This window comes from Cydia splendana, chromosome 15, assembly GCF_910591565.1.
Source record: "Cydia splendana chromosome 15, ilCydSple1.2, whole genome shotgun sequence".
Classification (NCBI taxonomy): domain Eukaryota; kingdom Metazoa; phylum Arthropoda; class Insecta; order Lepidoptera; family Tortricidae; genus Cydia; species Cydia splendana.
Window position 1 is genome coordinate 12,562,805 of NC_085974.1, and position 17,745 is coordinate 12,580,549.

The following is a 17,745-nucleotide window of genomic DNA, read 5'->3' on the forward strand; positions in this document are numbered from 1 at the left end:
GTGTGTCTATTTCATAATATTCATTAATTATATTATGCTTGCCCAAACTTATCCATACGGCTCGATTCGGGAAATGAATTAGAGATTCACTAGATATGAAACAGTAAAGATATGTGACGGTCCACGGCAAAAGGTAGCTTATGGCGGCTGGCGCCGCGATTCGGGAAATGAATTAGAGATTCACTAGATATGAAATAGTAAAGTTAATATATCTTTACTATATCGTATCTACACTGAGACAAAAAACTAACAAAAACACACTTAGAATTACAAAAATAAAACTTAATCCGGGGACAAGGAGAGTCAACTAATAGGAACAAACTGACTTTTGCAATTTCCATTTAGTAGGAAATACAACTTCTATATTTGTAATTTGAAGTATGCTAGAGTAATTTCAGAAATTTGGTTTTGTTATTCCGAGAGGTGCTTTAGCAATATCGGAGGTGATGACGTCATGGGTGAAAACTAACCGTTTTGTAATTCGAAGCGCGCTTTAGCAATATCGGAGACGATGACGTCATAGGTTTTTCTAAACTGTACTGATTCCAAGCTAGCTGTTGTTATTCTAGAGATAATGACGTCACAGGCAAAAACTAAACTGTTTGCAATTCCTCCGCCCCTAGCAAACGGGCGCCGCGAGAGCATGTCGCGCGCGTGGTAGCTACCCGTCTCTATTTCTGTCTGTATGAATAAAAAAGCATTTGGTAGTATATCTCTGTACTAAAGAGGCACTATAAAAGCCTGTCGAGATATTCTACCCATTCCTTTCTTATTCATACAGTCAGAAAGAGACTATTAGTTATTACGCGCGCAACATGCTCTCGCGGCGCACCTGTGCTAGGGAGGTTGGAATCGCAAACAGTTTAGATTTACCTATGATGTCATTATCACTAGAATAACAACAGCTAGCTCGAAGTTGCAGAACAATATATTCCTGTAGACCCCAACTACACAGTAGGTCGCGGGTTAATATGTCCATGGCCCACAATATATCCTACATTTATTATTTAACTTAAGTATGTTTTAAACAAAGAAGACACGAGACACGCCCGCCCGACATCCGACACAATACTAACTCTAACCAAATGAACGTAGCAAGTAGTAAATTTTACTAAAATCACTAACATTCGTTTCGCTGTGTTGGTATTACAAAACTCGTTTAGTGATTGGAACAACAATGAACATAAACACAACAAGTCTATCTACTAAATACCAGTAAACTTTGTAATGTCGCTATAGTAACAACTGAATTGTTATTTTAAATGGGGTAATGTTATTCCCGCGAACTCGTTTTTTAGATATTACAAAACTATGTAAGTGAGACATTTACTAAAATCATAACTTGAAATCACAGATGCTTTTTTCCAAAAATCACAAACTTTACTAGTAAAAATCGGAGAATTTTAGTAGTAATAAAAATGGATTGTAACAAATACTGAACTTTGTTTAATGCTTCATTTACTAAAGTCTGTTTGCTGAAATTAGATTTAGTATTACTGAACTGTTTGTAGAAATAAATAAATTTTACAGAAATAGTGAAACTTCCATGATTACTACTAAAACTTCATTTTTTCCCCCAGTACAGAACTGTTTATTAATTCCTGTTGATGATTTTTCTCTCAGTGTATTAGTTAATCTCTAATTCATTTCCCGAATCGCACCGATAGACTTGTTATGAAACAATTTCGAATTGTCGATTAGATAACTGCCTACGAAACTTATGTACGAAATATCATTTGATATTTACCAGTCGTTTTTCGGTGAAGGAAAACATCGTGAGGAAACCGAACTTAATCCCAATATTGATGGCCTAGTTTACTCTGTGGGTTGGAAGGTCAGATGGCAGTCGCTTTCGTAAAAACTAGTGCCTACGCCAATTCTTGGGTTAGTTGTCAAGCGGACCCCAAGGCTCCCATGAGCCGTGGCAAAATGCCGGGACAACGCGAGGAAGATGATTAGATAACTGCCTTGTTTAGTGTTAAACTAACATTCGCTGACGTCTACGTAACTTACTTTCTGGACATCTCGCTCACACTAATATGCGAGTACGAGCGAGATGTATAGAAAGTAAGTTACGCACACGCTAGCGAAAATGTCAGTGTCAAACATGTGGTAGCCGTTCTTAATGCTAAATCAATTTCAAATTATTAAGATCAATGACTCTTGAATAATCAGTAGAATATGTGGGAGACCGAGCTTTGCTCGGGAATATGACATATTTTTTTTATTTTCCCACATAGGTACCTATAAAAGATACACTTGTGTCCGTGGTATACAATACATTGTTGTTAACATATCAGTTTGTATTATTAAACAGTAATAATTAAACATTTATACAGACTTAGTATCTACTCTTATACGTTACAATATCACGATCATCCCAAACATTTTTATCAGTCAAATAATCTGATATTTTATAGTAGGCTTTCGTTTTTACAACTCTTTTAAATTGACGGTATGGTAAATTTTATGTGACTATCTGTTATGGATCGATTGTCCTACAAATGACTTTCTAACTTTTGCCAATCGCAAACCACCGCACCGCAAGTTTTCCTTTATTTCTCGTATTATAATTATGTATGTCACAAATTTTTGGAACATCCTCATAATGTTTACTTAAAAATTATATTATGATTGCCCGAACTTATCCATAGACTGGTTATGAAACAATCGTTATGTTTCAAGAATTGCTCGTTTAAAGGTATGTATAAGATATATTGAGATATCCGATAAATGAAGTAACGAATGCGTCAACAGAAATCTAAATTGATTAAGTAAGTAAATTTTTATGTGCAGTTGACCATTACAAAGATATTTCAATATTCAACACTTTTCCCCCATTTGAGTTTGTGGTGCCACTTAAGCTAGGAAACCCACATGAAATTTCTCTGTGTGCGTACTTCCCCGGCTTTGCCTGGCTTGTAAAAAAATTGTGATTCTCTACCAAACTACTGTCCATCTAATTCCTAATAAAAGTCGCCTTTCTCCCATTCGGCTCAATAGTATTTATGAGCCTGGATCCCAGAGGATTTCAATATAAAACAGGATCACCACCGCTTATAGGTACCTACTTTTAATTCATAATACTATGTAATATTATAACATAAGTATGCAATAATAGTGAGTACATTATTTCGTTATCAGGCGGCGAGCAGTTTGTGATGTTTTCGCTCGGCGGAGCACGAAATTATTGATTTTGCAAACATTCGACCGGACGGATGATATTAATTTTGTACGAATAATGGCCTTTTAAAAAGCTCATTACACCACATCATAGGTTTGGAGCCTATTGTTATTTTTGTTACGATGATCACATAATAAATGAATTTAGATCTTAACTCAGTTATATACTTTATTACCTAGAGTTAGACCAAGAAAAGCCTGCAGCGATTTCGATAGCCCACGCAGTGCAAGTGTTATCTTAAACATCATAATTTCATAAAAGTTTGACGTTTGGAATAATATTTGCAGTACATGGGCTATCAAAATCGCTGGAGACTGTTCTTGGTCTGACTCATGGTCTAATAAAACATGGTCTTCTATTCCCAGAGTGACACAGGCCTACGTCACAATAACATGGCCGCTATATATAGCGCTATCGCATATTATCATATAGCGCTGTCGCATGATGACGTAGGCTTGTGTCAGTTAGGTGACCTAGAAAAGACGGGAATAGAGTACCAGGCGGAGTATATTATTATACCATGGTCTGACTATTATGTACTTAATAATAATTGATTTTAAATAAAAAAATGTTTATATGAGTAAATTTATTTTCACTATAAGAGAGTTCATGGGTTCTCGGAAAACGGGATTCTCATTTTAAATAAAGTAATAACCAATTTTCTTTGCACGTGAGTTTGGTGTGAGAAATTATAGGAAAAAATGATGTACTTATGTGGTTTCCATTTACCTATAGTTCTACGGTGGTTAGCATATCCACCGTATGATTGTTTCAGAGCTACGTACATATTTCAAAAGTAGGCATAGGACATTGCATACGTAGTGAGAAGATGTTGATATCTTCGGTCGAAAGTGTATTCAAATACAAATACTGTTTTAGCAACGTGTATGACACCTTTGGAGTTGTAGGCTCCCATGGGTGGGCGTTTTCCATCAGGCGGGCCGTATGCTTATTTGCCAGCTACATGGATATGGTAAAGATGGCAGATCTGTCCTTAGAATCATCCTACAGGTTTTAAAGAAAAGGTAGACCGACCTTAGTGCAGCCAAATAATGAAAAAAAAGTACCTGTACTGAAATACAGTGATTTTATAAGCTACCGCAATAGAAACGACCGAAAATTTAAAGTAGGCTTAATCTTTCAAAGGCTAAGCTTGCGAAAACTCCAACGATTTCATATAATATCCAATTGTTTATCCCAGATTATCGCGGCGTCATTTCAGTTTTCAGTAATGCAGGCGTGCATTTTAGCCCCTGCATTATGCAGCCGCGGACACAGCGTATTAATTACATACAGCGCTTAATTATTGATTTTTAGCATTAAATACGGCACCATTTTCTCTGCTTACCCACACAACCTCGTATCTTACTTCACTGCTTTATTCAAAAATGTACCTTAAAGTACAAATAGAAGATTCATTTTTGTATATAAGCTTGAATAGAGATAAGATAATGGGGGAATGGCGTGTAGATTTTGGCCCGTGCGCTACCAGATTTATGCATCGCTTAACGGCGAATAGTTATATGGAAAATAATGTTTTATTTATGCGGTGTCCTTCGTTTTGTGAAAATAATCATTACGGCTACGTCCGAAGCGTGAGGTGCGTCCGTGAATTGGATAGGTAATATAACTTTATATTATCGTTTTAGGGTACCTACTGCGGGCTGAAACTGGTACGAGTAGGTACTAGATTTTGTAAATTATTTGATATGACTCGTGACTTTGCGGTATTCGATAACCAGTTAATTAATTTTCTAAATCAAGGGATGTGGATGACCGTAGTGTTATTACTGTTTCTTCTTTTTAAATTTGAGTCTTCATCTTATAAAATTATAATTTTTGAAATAGTTAATGTTGATAATGAAACTAACAATATTTCAGAAAAGCTGCTTATAAAATACCTAGTTTGCTTTATCAACAAGGACAATTCTAAACAAAATACAATTGTCTGACCCTTTGAAATTAAGAATTCATACTTTCAGACTAATGAGTCCAAAGGTTGTATTGTAATTTGAAATTAACTGTATACCCCCATTTTGAGGGGTACGCCCAAAGGGTAAAAACGGGACCCTATTACTAAGACTCCACTGTCCGTCTGTCTGTCTGTCACCAGGCTGTATCTCATGAACCGTGATAGCTAGACAGTTGAAATTTTTACAGATGATGTATTTCTGGTGCAGCTATGAGAACAAATATGTACTAAAAAGTATGGAACCCTCGGTGGGCGAGTCCGACTCGCACTTGTCCAATTTTTTACAAATAAATTAAGTCCATCCGAAAGATCGACAACAAAACTCTATCGTCTACCCTACCATCTTACTCCAAGTAAAGCGTTCCAAATTTAAAATTCAAACTATCGAACTAGACTGTCGAACGGCGACGCAGCGTAATTTAAAACCGCACCACACCCCTGCGAAATTAAGTGCGAGGCGGCAGGGACGTGACACGGGCAAATGCCGGTGTGTGCTCGCCTTAATTGTGAACTCCATTTTGGAGGCCTTTGAGTTGTAAGATTTTAATTAGACATGTTTACTGACGGTTGGTTATTGCTTGGCGTCTACCTACTATAGCTTCATGATAATTGACATCCTTGTTACTTACAACAAGTTGTAATATAAGTACACTAAACAGGCTTTCCTGGTAGCAATGCTTATCTCTAGAAAAAGTGGTTCAAAAATTTACTGGGATAACTTAAAAATACTACTAGACGCTGCTATGATACCTACGTAAAATATAAGGTCTGCCAAAGTCGCAAACGTCGTAACTCCTTTTCGAGGATATTACTGATTTGCTACTTTTGTCAACAACCTAGAGTTAAAAGACTCATAACTCGTTCGGAGCAGTTACGAGGTTTGCGACTTTGGCCGATGATAAGTAGGTTGGCTGAAGTGAGCTATATAAACTTATATAGTTATCGTGGGTATCCATATATTTATGCGGAACTCACGGTCTAACCTATGTTTCTGTTATCAGTGAACATGTTATTTTCTTAGCCCATTATCTATAATATTGTTCCATCATTGAACATACATGTAAAATTCCCCCAAAAACATCAGAACTGTCTACCCAGATATGGCTACTACCCTGAGCCTACAAAGAGCTATCTAATAGTCAAAGAAGGCCTTACAGATATTGCCAAACAAAAATTCGATAAATTGGGAATCAAAATTGTAAAAGCACATCGATTTTTAGGAAGTTTTATTGGAGACATAAGCGATAAAACCGACTATATACGACAAAAAACAAAAAATTGGATTGATTGCATCCTTAGAATAACAAAAGCTTGTGAAAAATATCCTCAAGCTGTACATACCGCATTAACTAAATCACTACAATGCGAGTGGCAATACCTACAAAGAGTGACTACTGGAACAGACGAAGACTACAATAACCTAAAGAACGCAATCAAGACTCATTTAACACCCTCCATACTAGGCAGAGAAATAACATCTATAGAACATGAACTCTTTGCTCTTCCAGCGAGGCTCGGAGGCCTTGCAATTAATGATCCCACAAAGCAAGCTAAAACCTCACATGCAATATCATTAAATGCCAACAAAATACTAATAGATGCAATTCGAACCGGCGATGAAATTAACATAGAAGACCATCAAAAACATGTATATGAAACTTTAAAAGAAGAAAGAAAAAAACGAGAAAATAATGAACAACACGAATTAGAATCAATCATGGATAAGCTAACAATAAAAACAAAGAATTGCATCCAAAGGGTAATTAACAAAAAATCATCACAGTGGCTAACAGTACTACCGACCAAAGCTGAGGATACCGACCTAACAGCAACGCAGTTTCGTGACGGCCTTGCGATCAGATACGGGCATGAACCTTCTAGCCTGCCACTAACCTGCGATGGCTGTGGTGAAAATAACTTCAACCTAAACCATGCACTTAATTGCAAGAAGGGAGGGCTCATAAAAAGAGGCCACGACCAACACAGAGACGATATCAAAAGTTGGGCTGAACCAGCATGGGGTTCGGCTACTACTGAGCCAATAATGCGAGCCGCAACCTTAGATCAACCAGGGCTAATAAGCGACTTACTACTGGAAAGTGTATGGGAGCCAGCGAGGAAGGCGTTCTTTGACGTTCGCATTGTAAATGCCGACGCCGCCTCGTATGGTCTACTCACATGGCCCACGATTGCCCAAATACACGCTCGCGAAAAACATCGCAAATACGACCTGGCTGCAGAAGATCTCAGAGCCTCATTCACTCTTCTTGTGGTCTCCTGTGATGGCGCTGTTGGAACGGAATATGAATCCTTCATAAAAAGAACATCCCTTAAGCTCCATGAAAAATGGTCGAAACCATACTCACAAATAATCAACTGGATCAAAGTCAAAATACAAATATCAATCATCAGAGCTGTCTCTCTAAGAATTAGAGGAACGAGAAGAAGAATAGAAAGATTTGGATCTGAAGACGGCTGTGGAATACCCATCCTTGAAAATTAGATTTCTCTTCTTGCTACCACACAACTGTATTGAAATAAGCTTAAAATTGTATTATTTAACGTAATAAATGTGTTATCATCAGAACTGTCTTCTAAGAAAGCAATAAATATATGTACTGTACCCAAGTATTCACAAAATTCCCAATTGTTTCTCCGTCAACGACTAACTGAAATCCAGCAAAGTACCTGTCCGGGAAGTGAGTCACCCGGCCGGCAATCCATCCGTCACGAGCACTAATCCTCATTAATTACTTCGCAATTTTAAATCTCATTATTGCCGGCAAATCGGTCTGGCATCGATTTTTCCTTTTGGTGCAGATGGCATGAGTCGATTCGCATACATTATCGCCGGTACCTGGTAGGGTGACGATTATTCAATGAATGATAAGGAATTTGGACATTTTTTATTGCTGTTTTTTTTTATAATAGTGCTGTAGTGTGCAACATCTTTACAAACATTAGCTACGATACAAGGGTGCAAGTCAGATCTGCCGGGCGGATGGCTGCCACTGCTGGCTGACCAATCTGCCAATTTATAGCGACCCTAATAAATCACACCAAACATTAACAGATTTGTCTACCAATCATTGCCAGGCATATTTCACGGACTCTACTAGTAGGTACAGTCGAAAGTTTTAATTTATGACCCACTTTGTACATTGTCACAGTGACAAGGTACGAAATGGGTCATAAATTAATACTTTCGATCGTAGTTAGCATTGCAATTGGGATAAAAATGTCAGTAAATATCTTTTTTTATCCGATAAATGCTAATTAAAGTCCCAACTTCATTCAATATTCCTGGAGTCCCTACGCTCAGTGGGCGTGCGACCGTATGTCCATCGTTTCGCATTGGCGCAAATTAATGAGGGAGGGATATTTATTTCAGAGCAGCGATACCCATCAGAATATCAATTCAGCCATATAGGTAATTATGTGATACGGAATATGTTGCTAGGTGACGGCTGCGCGGATATTGCTGGAAAATGCGTCGAACTTAACGTTTAATTTGAGTATATCTTTAGGTGTTTCCTTCAATTATCAGCCATACTGCCCTATTCGAACTTTAAGATACGTCAATTAATAGATCTAGAAACGATGTGGATTAGATGTGTCAGTGTCAACGTGACGTTTTTGTTTGAAGAAATGTCATATTTGACACGGACATATCGAATTCATATCGTTTCTAGATCTATTCTTCTATCCTATGTATCATTAGCCATCATAGAAAATTACATGTCGGACGCCTCGGCTCGGGCACGCCAATTCTAGCGTGCGTCATCCGTATTGCGAAAGGCATATTATATAGGCTCCATTGGACAACTTAGCACTAACTGTGGAATGAACTGTCACCTGCGGACCGGACTGATACGACCTTCAAACCTTCAAGAAAAGAGCGTACTCCCATCGCCTATCGTTGTTGCTTACCATGTATTATTTTGAGAGCATGAAGACGGTACAGCCAACACCAATGAATAATAAAACTCAACTTGTAGAATTCTAACATGTTTAGCTGACAGTTGTGACTACGAGTAAAAGCTTGGTACAAGCTTAAAGTTGCTAAAGCTCGGTAAAGTTTGGTTGTATTAATTCTCTTTAGCCGTCCTGCATAATTAATTATTATGATGATATTAAAAGCCCTAGACGCCGATCCTGATTAAACACTTTGTTTTCATTTTGTTATGATACGACTTGTAGTGCGTTTCACGCTTACCAATAAGTGCGAGTGAGATGTAGTGTCATGACTCCCAATGCATTTCGCGCGCATCAGTCAGCGCGAGCGATCGTCAAAGCCGTATCATACAAAGATCAAAAACATAACAAACTATCATATTTGGTTTCCTAGTGTCAAAAAATTTAAGTACTTATAGGATGGTAAAAAAATACTCAATGAGGTACTTGTAAATTTATTAATTTTAAATTAATTCCGCTACTTGCAGTAAACAGAATATATTAACAACAATGCATTCAAAATTATATCATTATTATTACATGATATATTTTTGAATGATAAGTCATTGTGCGCTTTGCAAAGTATTAATAAAACATATAAAATGTATCTAAACTAAATAATTATTATTTTATATTGCACTAAATAAATCTATTCAATGATTAGCTAAATTAAATTAACATACATTTGGTTCCGGCTAGGCTGGTACAATAATTCATTTTGTAAAGTATCAATAGGTAATTAACATAAATATATTAACTTGTGTTTAAGTTCATAATTAAATACATAATATAAATAAAGAGGACAGTCAAGCCTAAAAGCATTTAATGTCTCCTAAAAATGTAACAAATTCGTATGTGTTCTTTGTCAATATTTAATTTTACTCATTTATTTACACTTGACTGTACCTGCCTATTAAATCAACACAGCTTTTATAAGAAATGCTGAGATCGAAAAGCGATAACTTGAAACAATATTAATATGACACTGAAGGAAAAACATAGGTATATTTACTCAAACTAAAACGTTATCTACAATACTACAAATAAAATTATGTGCCTCGGCCATCTTTCTGTTCCGCGAAAGTTCAGAGAAACGTACATTCATGTATATACACGGTGGCTAAAAAATTACTGCATTCCCGTTGCCAGTGAGGTTTTAGAATTACACTGAGCAACTTTTACTATGGGACCAACCCCGAAATTGCGAAAAATAATGCACCGTCCCATGGAAAATGGGAAAATGCTCAGTATAATCCCAAAACCTTCCTGGCAACGGGAATGCAGTTATTTTTTAGCCATCCTGTATTACATGCCATATTTTAGAACAATAAAGGCCTGCGCAAACCGGCGGAGCGCAGCGCAGATCACTTTAAAATTATCAATGTATTTTCTTCCCTATTTCAATTACCTTCAGGTATAAATTTAAATTGTTTGAGACCGACCTCGGAGCATCACGGAGGATTGTTACTCCGCGGCATCGCGGAGCACGCTAGAAGATGCCGCGGCGGTAGGCGCCGGCATGCCGCGGCATCCCCCGGCATGCGTCGAGGCCTCCCGAGTGCGCCGGAGTAACGCCGGGACGGCGGGGGAGAACTCGTGCACACTAGTCACTAATCCCTTGTGATAGAGTACACGCGGTGGCATGCCGCGGCATCCCCCGGCCTGCGCCGAAGTGCTCCCTGGTGCGCCGGCCGAAAGCGCTCGGGCTGGCGAGCCCTCGCGGTAGCGCGGGGGATTTTACCTCGCCGGTGTGCGCTGCGCGGCGTAAATCCTCCTCGGTGATCTGCGCCGCGTTCCGCCGGTTTGCGCTGGCCTTAAAGACTAGAAGCTCCGTTTTGGCAACCGAAGCCATTTTTACTGTACCATTCGGATATTATAGGTATATATCCATATATTGAAGACCTTGTATCGCTTGCTTTTGACTTTATGGAACTAGGTTTCGAGCTTATATTCTCTGTAGTAACAGGGCTATAACCGCGAAAATCGAAGATCGCAAATTGCGGGCATTTTTCTCTGTCACTCTAATTACGCCTTCATTGGAGTAAAAGAGAAAGATCCCCGCAATTTGCGAATTTCGGTTTTCGCGGTAGCCCCTCTGGTGTAGCCGAAGATAGACGAAGAGTGCCGAGGCGCGTAACCTTATAAGTAGCAGGGTACTTTACAACTATGGACTTACGTCACATTCCCAACAGACAGCGTCTCTTAGTCTATCAGTATACATCTACTCAACGTTATAATTGCACATCTATTGCACTTAACATTACGCATTTACAACAAAGTATTCACAGATTCTTATTTACAAATTACATTTTTGAACAAAATTCAAAAAATCACGACTCTACTTTTGAATCAATGAAATCAAAGTCGTATAATTTTAGGACGGGAGCGAATTTCAAAGAACGTACATTTTTACTAAACCAATTTACCCGTACGTTTTTACATTTTACACTTAAGTACATTCTATCATAATAATTAACACCCGAATTCTATTTCGTTGCAATCGTATTGTTAAATTTTATTGACAACTTCTTTCTTCTGTACATCGACATGGACTTTTCGAAAATAAACTGCCCGTTTGCTATGTTTAATAAAAAATATTTCAACTGGGATATTTGCATAAATATTTCTTATTAACCAAGAAATTCACATATCTACACATCACTTCACAGTGTCCTTTACGGAAACGTAGCTTCAAAGAAAGAAGCGTCAAATTGACTTTAGTAAGGTCGCCAAACAGTATTGCTGTCTGGTTGTGGGTTTCCCCGTTGTCCAAGATTATTTACTCGGCCATCTTCCCCTCTTGCCGCTGCGGCAGCACAAGAATTCCCTCCACCGAGCAATAACTCTTGCCCGTGATTCCCGTGCTGTCTATGATTGTTCGTCGTTGAAGATATTTGATCCATCATAGTCTGTAGCTCATTGTGGTGGTTCTGCGTCGAATGTATCGAGTTCGAGTGTAGAGGATGGAAGTTATGCGTCTGGTTCGCTGCTGTATAGAGTTGGCTATATAGTAGACTTGCTGGTAAGACGGGATATAAGGAGTTGTTACAGTTACTGCTGCCGTAAGAGGTGTTCTGACTGCCCATTAAGGAAGGGAAGTTTGAGCTGTTGGTGTGATTGGCGATATTCGTGGTTGTGTTTGATGTTAGTAGGTCGTCTTGGACAGGGCTCTCTGGTTGCGAGCTGTTGTCGCTGAGGGAGCGCGGGCCGGTGGAGAGGCTGTAGTCGGTGTTGTTGTTGTAGCGGGGCAGGAGGCTGGGGTGGTGCGAGGGCGATGACCCCACGAGCCCTGACAGCTGCTGGTCCAGGTCTACAGCCGTCGTGTCGGGAAGCACTGTCGAAAGAAAATACGGTGAGTATTGTGTTAAAACGGAAATACGAGTAAACAAATAGTAACTAAAGCCCTCGATCAGAATAGAGACAATGTATTGGCAGGCATGTACATAATTTTTGAGATTGATGAAACCAAAATTAAAAATCGTGAGTGTCGTGCCTTACTTAAACCTGTCGTTTTACACGCTTCTCGAATATATTCCGTAAAAACAATTCTGTGAAAAGTGGTGACGCACAATTTACATTTTCCTATTATTACACTCAAGTGCACTGAAAAGGTAGGTACATAAAAAGAATATATTGACATATAGCTCACTGTAAGATGAAACGAAATAGGTTAATGTCTGGTCAAAAAACAATCCAGAAATCACCCCAGTCATTAAAACAGACATTTAATCACTTTTTACCACCTCTCGTCTCAGAAAACTACAAAACGTAGACCTACATCTGTTGTTGTTCTTGGCTTCCTACATCTCCGAAAATACAGTGGAATGTTTTGTTAGCATCGTTTAATATGGTGATATTTTTCACGTCGCGCGGCGGGCACGCATCGGCGATAAATTCATCGGACGATCGGGCGCGTCCGAGCGCCTGTAAATTATAATGAGAGCCGATTTAGAGTGGGTGCACACTGTTGACTCGCTTGCGGCTATGGATCCGCTTACGCCTTAGAGCATTTAATAACTGGAGTCGCCTTTAAGAGCTTACCCCTCTGCCAAAAAACTGGCACAATTGTACAAACTTTTGTATGGACTGACATGGCTATTTGGACCTTACGTATAAATCATGTAGAAATTGCAATACATTTGACGTCCCCTCCCCCACAAAAATCGGCAGACTGTTTCGTAAAGAAAATGACAGCGATGACATCTTCAGTTACTAAATGCTCTAAGGCTTACGCTTCCATGACGGAGTGGCTGAATAATATTTTGACTGGGATGGGTGACGAAGAGAGGCAATTTTAACTCTGCATGCCGGCACACTTTATAAACACTAGCGTTTATGAATAGTCCAGAAATAATAGCTTCACGGTGAGGAAACACGCAAAGGGTACTTAAGCAGCCATTGAAAACTAGGTATAAAAGTTTATTTTAAAATTAATGTGCATAATTCTTGGGTTGCATCAGCCTTGACTGCATTCTTAAGTCTTGGATCTCTTTCTGCATTCTGAGTGATGTTTCAAACGTCATATTCTGCTCATGTAATCCAGATATCTTCTTTCAATTAGTCTTTTGGGTAGTGCATTCGGTAAGTATGTCCTGAGCCTTAGTTCCGCTGCGCCGGCGGCCAGGACGCAGCGGGCGGGGGAGGGGGTATCAAGGAGGATGTCGCTCGTAAAACATGTTGGTGCGTTTTATTTCACCCTTTTGGTTTATTATGGATAAATTACGCCTAACCTTGCATCGTAAATCGATCATTATTGGCTAACTTTAGAAATCAGTCAGGAGAACGGTTGAAGCAGCATATTATAGTTTAGATGCAAGATATGAATCACTATCACCGTATTCACCGTCATCATTGTCGTAACAGTTTTTAACTCGAAACGTGCTCTTTAGAGACATCTTTTTAAGGCACATTTTGGGAAAAGAACGTAGGAGTAGCCTCTATTAATGTCGCGAAAATGTAGGAAAAAAAGGGAGTTACGCCCGATTCGTACTTTAAGATACGATTACGATATGGATTAGATATGTCAGTGTCAAAAGTGAAGTTTTTGTTTGAAGAAACGTCACTTTCGACGCATCTAATCCATATCGTATATAGACGTAATATTTCACGTATCTTAAAGTTCGAATCGGGCCGCTAGTTATCTGTAATATTTGTGCCAAAATCCTCCGAGGGTGTTTGGTCAAGCACGCTCCTGCCAAACCCTAACACTGGTGGGTTGAACTGTGGCGCACAGGATGAAAGGTACGCAGGGTAAGCGCTCGTTACTGTGGTCCACGACTAATACGAGTTTCTATCAATATTATAGAAAATGATGGCAATAAGGGATCTGCTTACCTGTATTATTAGTGCCAAAGTCTTGCGAGGGTGTCTGGTCAGGCACGCTCCCACCAAACCCTAATGCTGGTGGGTTGAACTGTGGCGCAGTAGGGGCCGCACAGGACGAAAGGTACGCAGGGTATGCGCTCGCGCCTCCGTAGCCCCAGTGCGAGTTGCTTGAGCTGAGACCGAATTGGCTCATGTCTGTGGGGAAAATAAGGAAATTAGTATAAGTTAGATTTAAAAATGGATACAAAGAGCATAAAATAGAACAGAATGGCAAAAATTTAACGAGGCCTACATCTCAAGGATTGAAAAGGGATAAAAAGAAAGAAAAGAGAGATTTAAAAAATATTAAATTTAACTGTTACCGTTAATCGATATCGCCTCTTAGCTTTTAAATGTTTGTCTGCAAGGGGAGGCAAGTATCTCATAAGTTGATTGATCAGCAGACTCAGAACCATGCACATTGACGCAGAAAAGTAATATGTGAAAATTCCTAAATGCACGTGCTAAGATAGACTTCTTCTATTAGTATCTAAAATAGTAGATAGGTACCTATACAATATCGGCTACTACCTACCGAAGAACAGTTTCTATATGCTATTTTCTGCATCAGAAGCGGCAAACATACCATGCAAACTGTCAATAATATTCATAAACAATTGAAAATCCAATCTCCAGCAAAACGCAAGTTACACTGCCAGCCGGAAACAACACGCGCATAGAGATATCCCGCTCTCGTCCAGTTTATTTTTCCGGGAGCATTACCGGCTTTTATTTTTCGGTATCACGGTTCCGTTTTTGGCCGGCGATCGGCGGAGTCGGTTTTTATACGATACGCGCCCGCCGCGTCGATTTGTGAATGTTTTTTACCCGTTTTGAGCCGCCGGTTAAGTTGTTTTGGGGGCAGCCGGGGATTTTAGCGGTGCTTGTACGTGCGTCCGGATTCCGGTCGGATTTTTCGGTACTGATTGAATCGCGCTTATATGGTTTGGCTGCTCATTCAGTTTTGAGCGAGTGATAAGGTTTGAGGTTAGATTGCGTTTTCATTTTTCGGCTCGGTTGCGCGTGACGTGTATTTGAACTGCCAAAAATTGCAAAGCTTTTTTTCATTTCTGTCTAGTTTATCTAGTTTCTTGTAAGTTCTTTATGTTTGCGATTCACACATAAATACAACCAAATATTCTTTAATTTACCTACATCAAAAAAAATGTATATAAAAATAGAAACACAGGCCAGTTTTATATCGCTAAAGAGTGATCTCTGCCAGGCAGCATAAAAAATATACTAATTTAAACGTTCAAACTTCTTATTTATGTCGATTTCCTCACGCTTGATTTCCATTAAAAATACCTTATTTTTACTAATGCTTTTGAAAAATAGACATGGCAAAATGTGATCATGTAAATTTAATAACGTCCACTTTAGGTCCATAATTAAATAGTGCCATTCTCAACCAAAAGGGTCCTGTATTGTCGGTTGCAAATAAGGCGCTAATTCCATAATGCTTCAATTGGAAATCAACCTTATCGACGACCGACAATGCGCTCCTTTTGGTTGAAAACGTCAATATGTGCTAATATAATCGCTTATTTACCTTTTACCAGCCTAAGCAAATTAGATAACAAGCGCAATAAAGCAAAAGCCGCAGACAGGTCAGGCTGGAAGATAATTAGGGTTCAATTATACTTACTTTGGCAGGTGGTGATGGGCGGCATGCGGAACCCGCCTAGCGGGTCGGGCGGGAAGGGGAAGGGCCGCTGCCCAAACGCGAAGTGGAACTGCTGCTGCTGCCCTAGAAGCGAAAGCACTATCAGTACGATACTAGCTGTTCTTTAGCAGAAGCATTCTGGGTTAATTATAGTATAATTAGGCCCACTTGCACCATTCTACTAACCCGAGGTTAACGGGTTAAACCTAGAGTTACCATGGTTACCAGTACAATTTGACACTAAGTTAACGGTTTAACCGCTTAACCCCGGGTTATTGGGATGGTGCAAGTGGGCCTTAGTCTGAGATGTAAGTTAAGGCTGATTTAGACGGCGCGCGAACTTGCATGCGATTTTAGTGCCTCAAGGTTCAATTCTTGGTCCCTTCCTGTTTTTGGTATACATTAATGACTTACCAAAAGTTGTGCAAGATAGACATGATATAGTGTTATTTGCAGATGACACTTCCCTTATATTTAAAGTGGACAGAAAGGAAAATAGCTTCGAGAGCATTAATGACGCGCTATCTACCATAGTAAACTGGTTTACGGCAAACAATTTGCTTTTGAACGCCAAGAAAACCAAATGCATCAAGTTTACGCTACCTAACGTCAAGCAGGTAAATAACAGCAAGATTAAAATAAAAGGTGATACGCTGGAATTTGAGGATCGAACTGTTTTCCTGGGAGTCACTCTAGACTCCAAACTGCAATGGCATGCACATATAGGCACTCTAGCCGGAAAACTTAGTTCAGCAGCCTATGCAGTGAGGAGAATCAAACAGCTAACAAACGTAGAGACGGCCAGGCTGGTATACTTTAGTTACTTCCATAGTGTTATGTCATATGGAATTCTGTTGTGGGGAAAAGCGGCAGATATTCAGACAATATTTGTGCTGCAAAAACGAGCTGTACGTTCCATCTATGGACTGGGCGCTCGAGTATCCCTAAGAGAGAAATTCAAAGAAGTTAACATTCTTACCGTTGCATCTCAATACATACTAGAGAATATTATGTATGTTCGGAAAAACATCCACGAATTCAAGGTTAACAGTGATATCCATAACTATAACACTAGAAACAAACATAAGCTTGCCGTGCCCGCCCACCGCCTCCGTAAGGTTAGTACGTCTTTCGTCGGGAACTGTACACGTTTTTATAACAAAGTCCCCACTGATGTAGTGAATTTACCACTTCACAAATTTAAGTCGCACATTAAGCGCTCCTTGTTAAGTAAGGCGTACTACACTGTAAATGATTTTATAAACGATAGAGATGCCTTTAAGCAGGTAGCTTGATTTCATTAGTATAATAAGAGCTAAATAAATATTGTTTTTTTTTTTTACATTGTGAATTAAATATGCTAGTGTCCAGTAGAATTGACACATGAGACAATGATGTTCTCGCTTGATTAAATTGTTTAATTTAATTTTAGTTTTGGACACTTGGAGACCTTATACATCTCTAAGTATTTATTTATATATTTTATTTTTGATTGTACATACCTATATTTTTAATGTTTCTGACACTTAGAGACCTTTACATCTCTAAGTCAACTTAGGCTAGTAATTATGTGAAGCTATACTGTCTTTTTATGTAACATACGAG

General features: G+C 39.0%; 1 protein-coding gene across 1 annotated transcript in view; it reads right to left on the reverse strand.

The window, feature by feature from the left end:
- Nucleotides 1-11,694: 11,694 nt before the first annotated feature.
- Nucleotides 11,695-17,745, reverse strand: part of LOC134797667 (runt-related transcription factor 3) — a 33,156-nt gene continuing 27,105 nt past the window's right edge. Inside the window, exons 3-5 of the mRNA XM_063770009.1 lie at nucleotides 16,123-16,239; nucleotides 14,445-14,630; nucleotides 11,695-12,444 (exon numbers count right to left, since the gene is read on the reverse strand). Coding sequence (XP_063626079.1) covers nucleotides 11,828-12,444; nucleotides 14,445-14,630; nucleotides 16,123-16,239 — 920 coding nt within the window. The 3' untranslated portion in view covers nucleotides 11,695-11,827. The remainder of the gene's footprint in view (nucleotides 12,445-14,444; nucleotides 14,631-16,122; nucleotides 16,240-17,745) is intronic.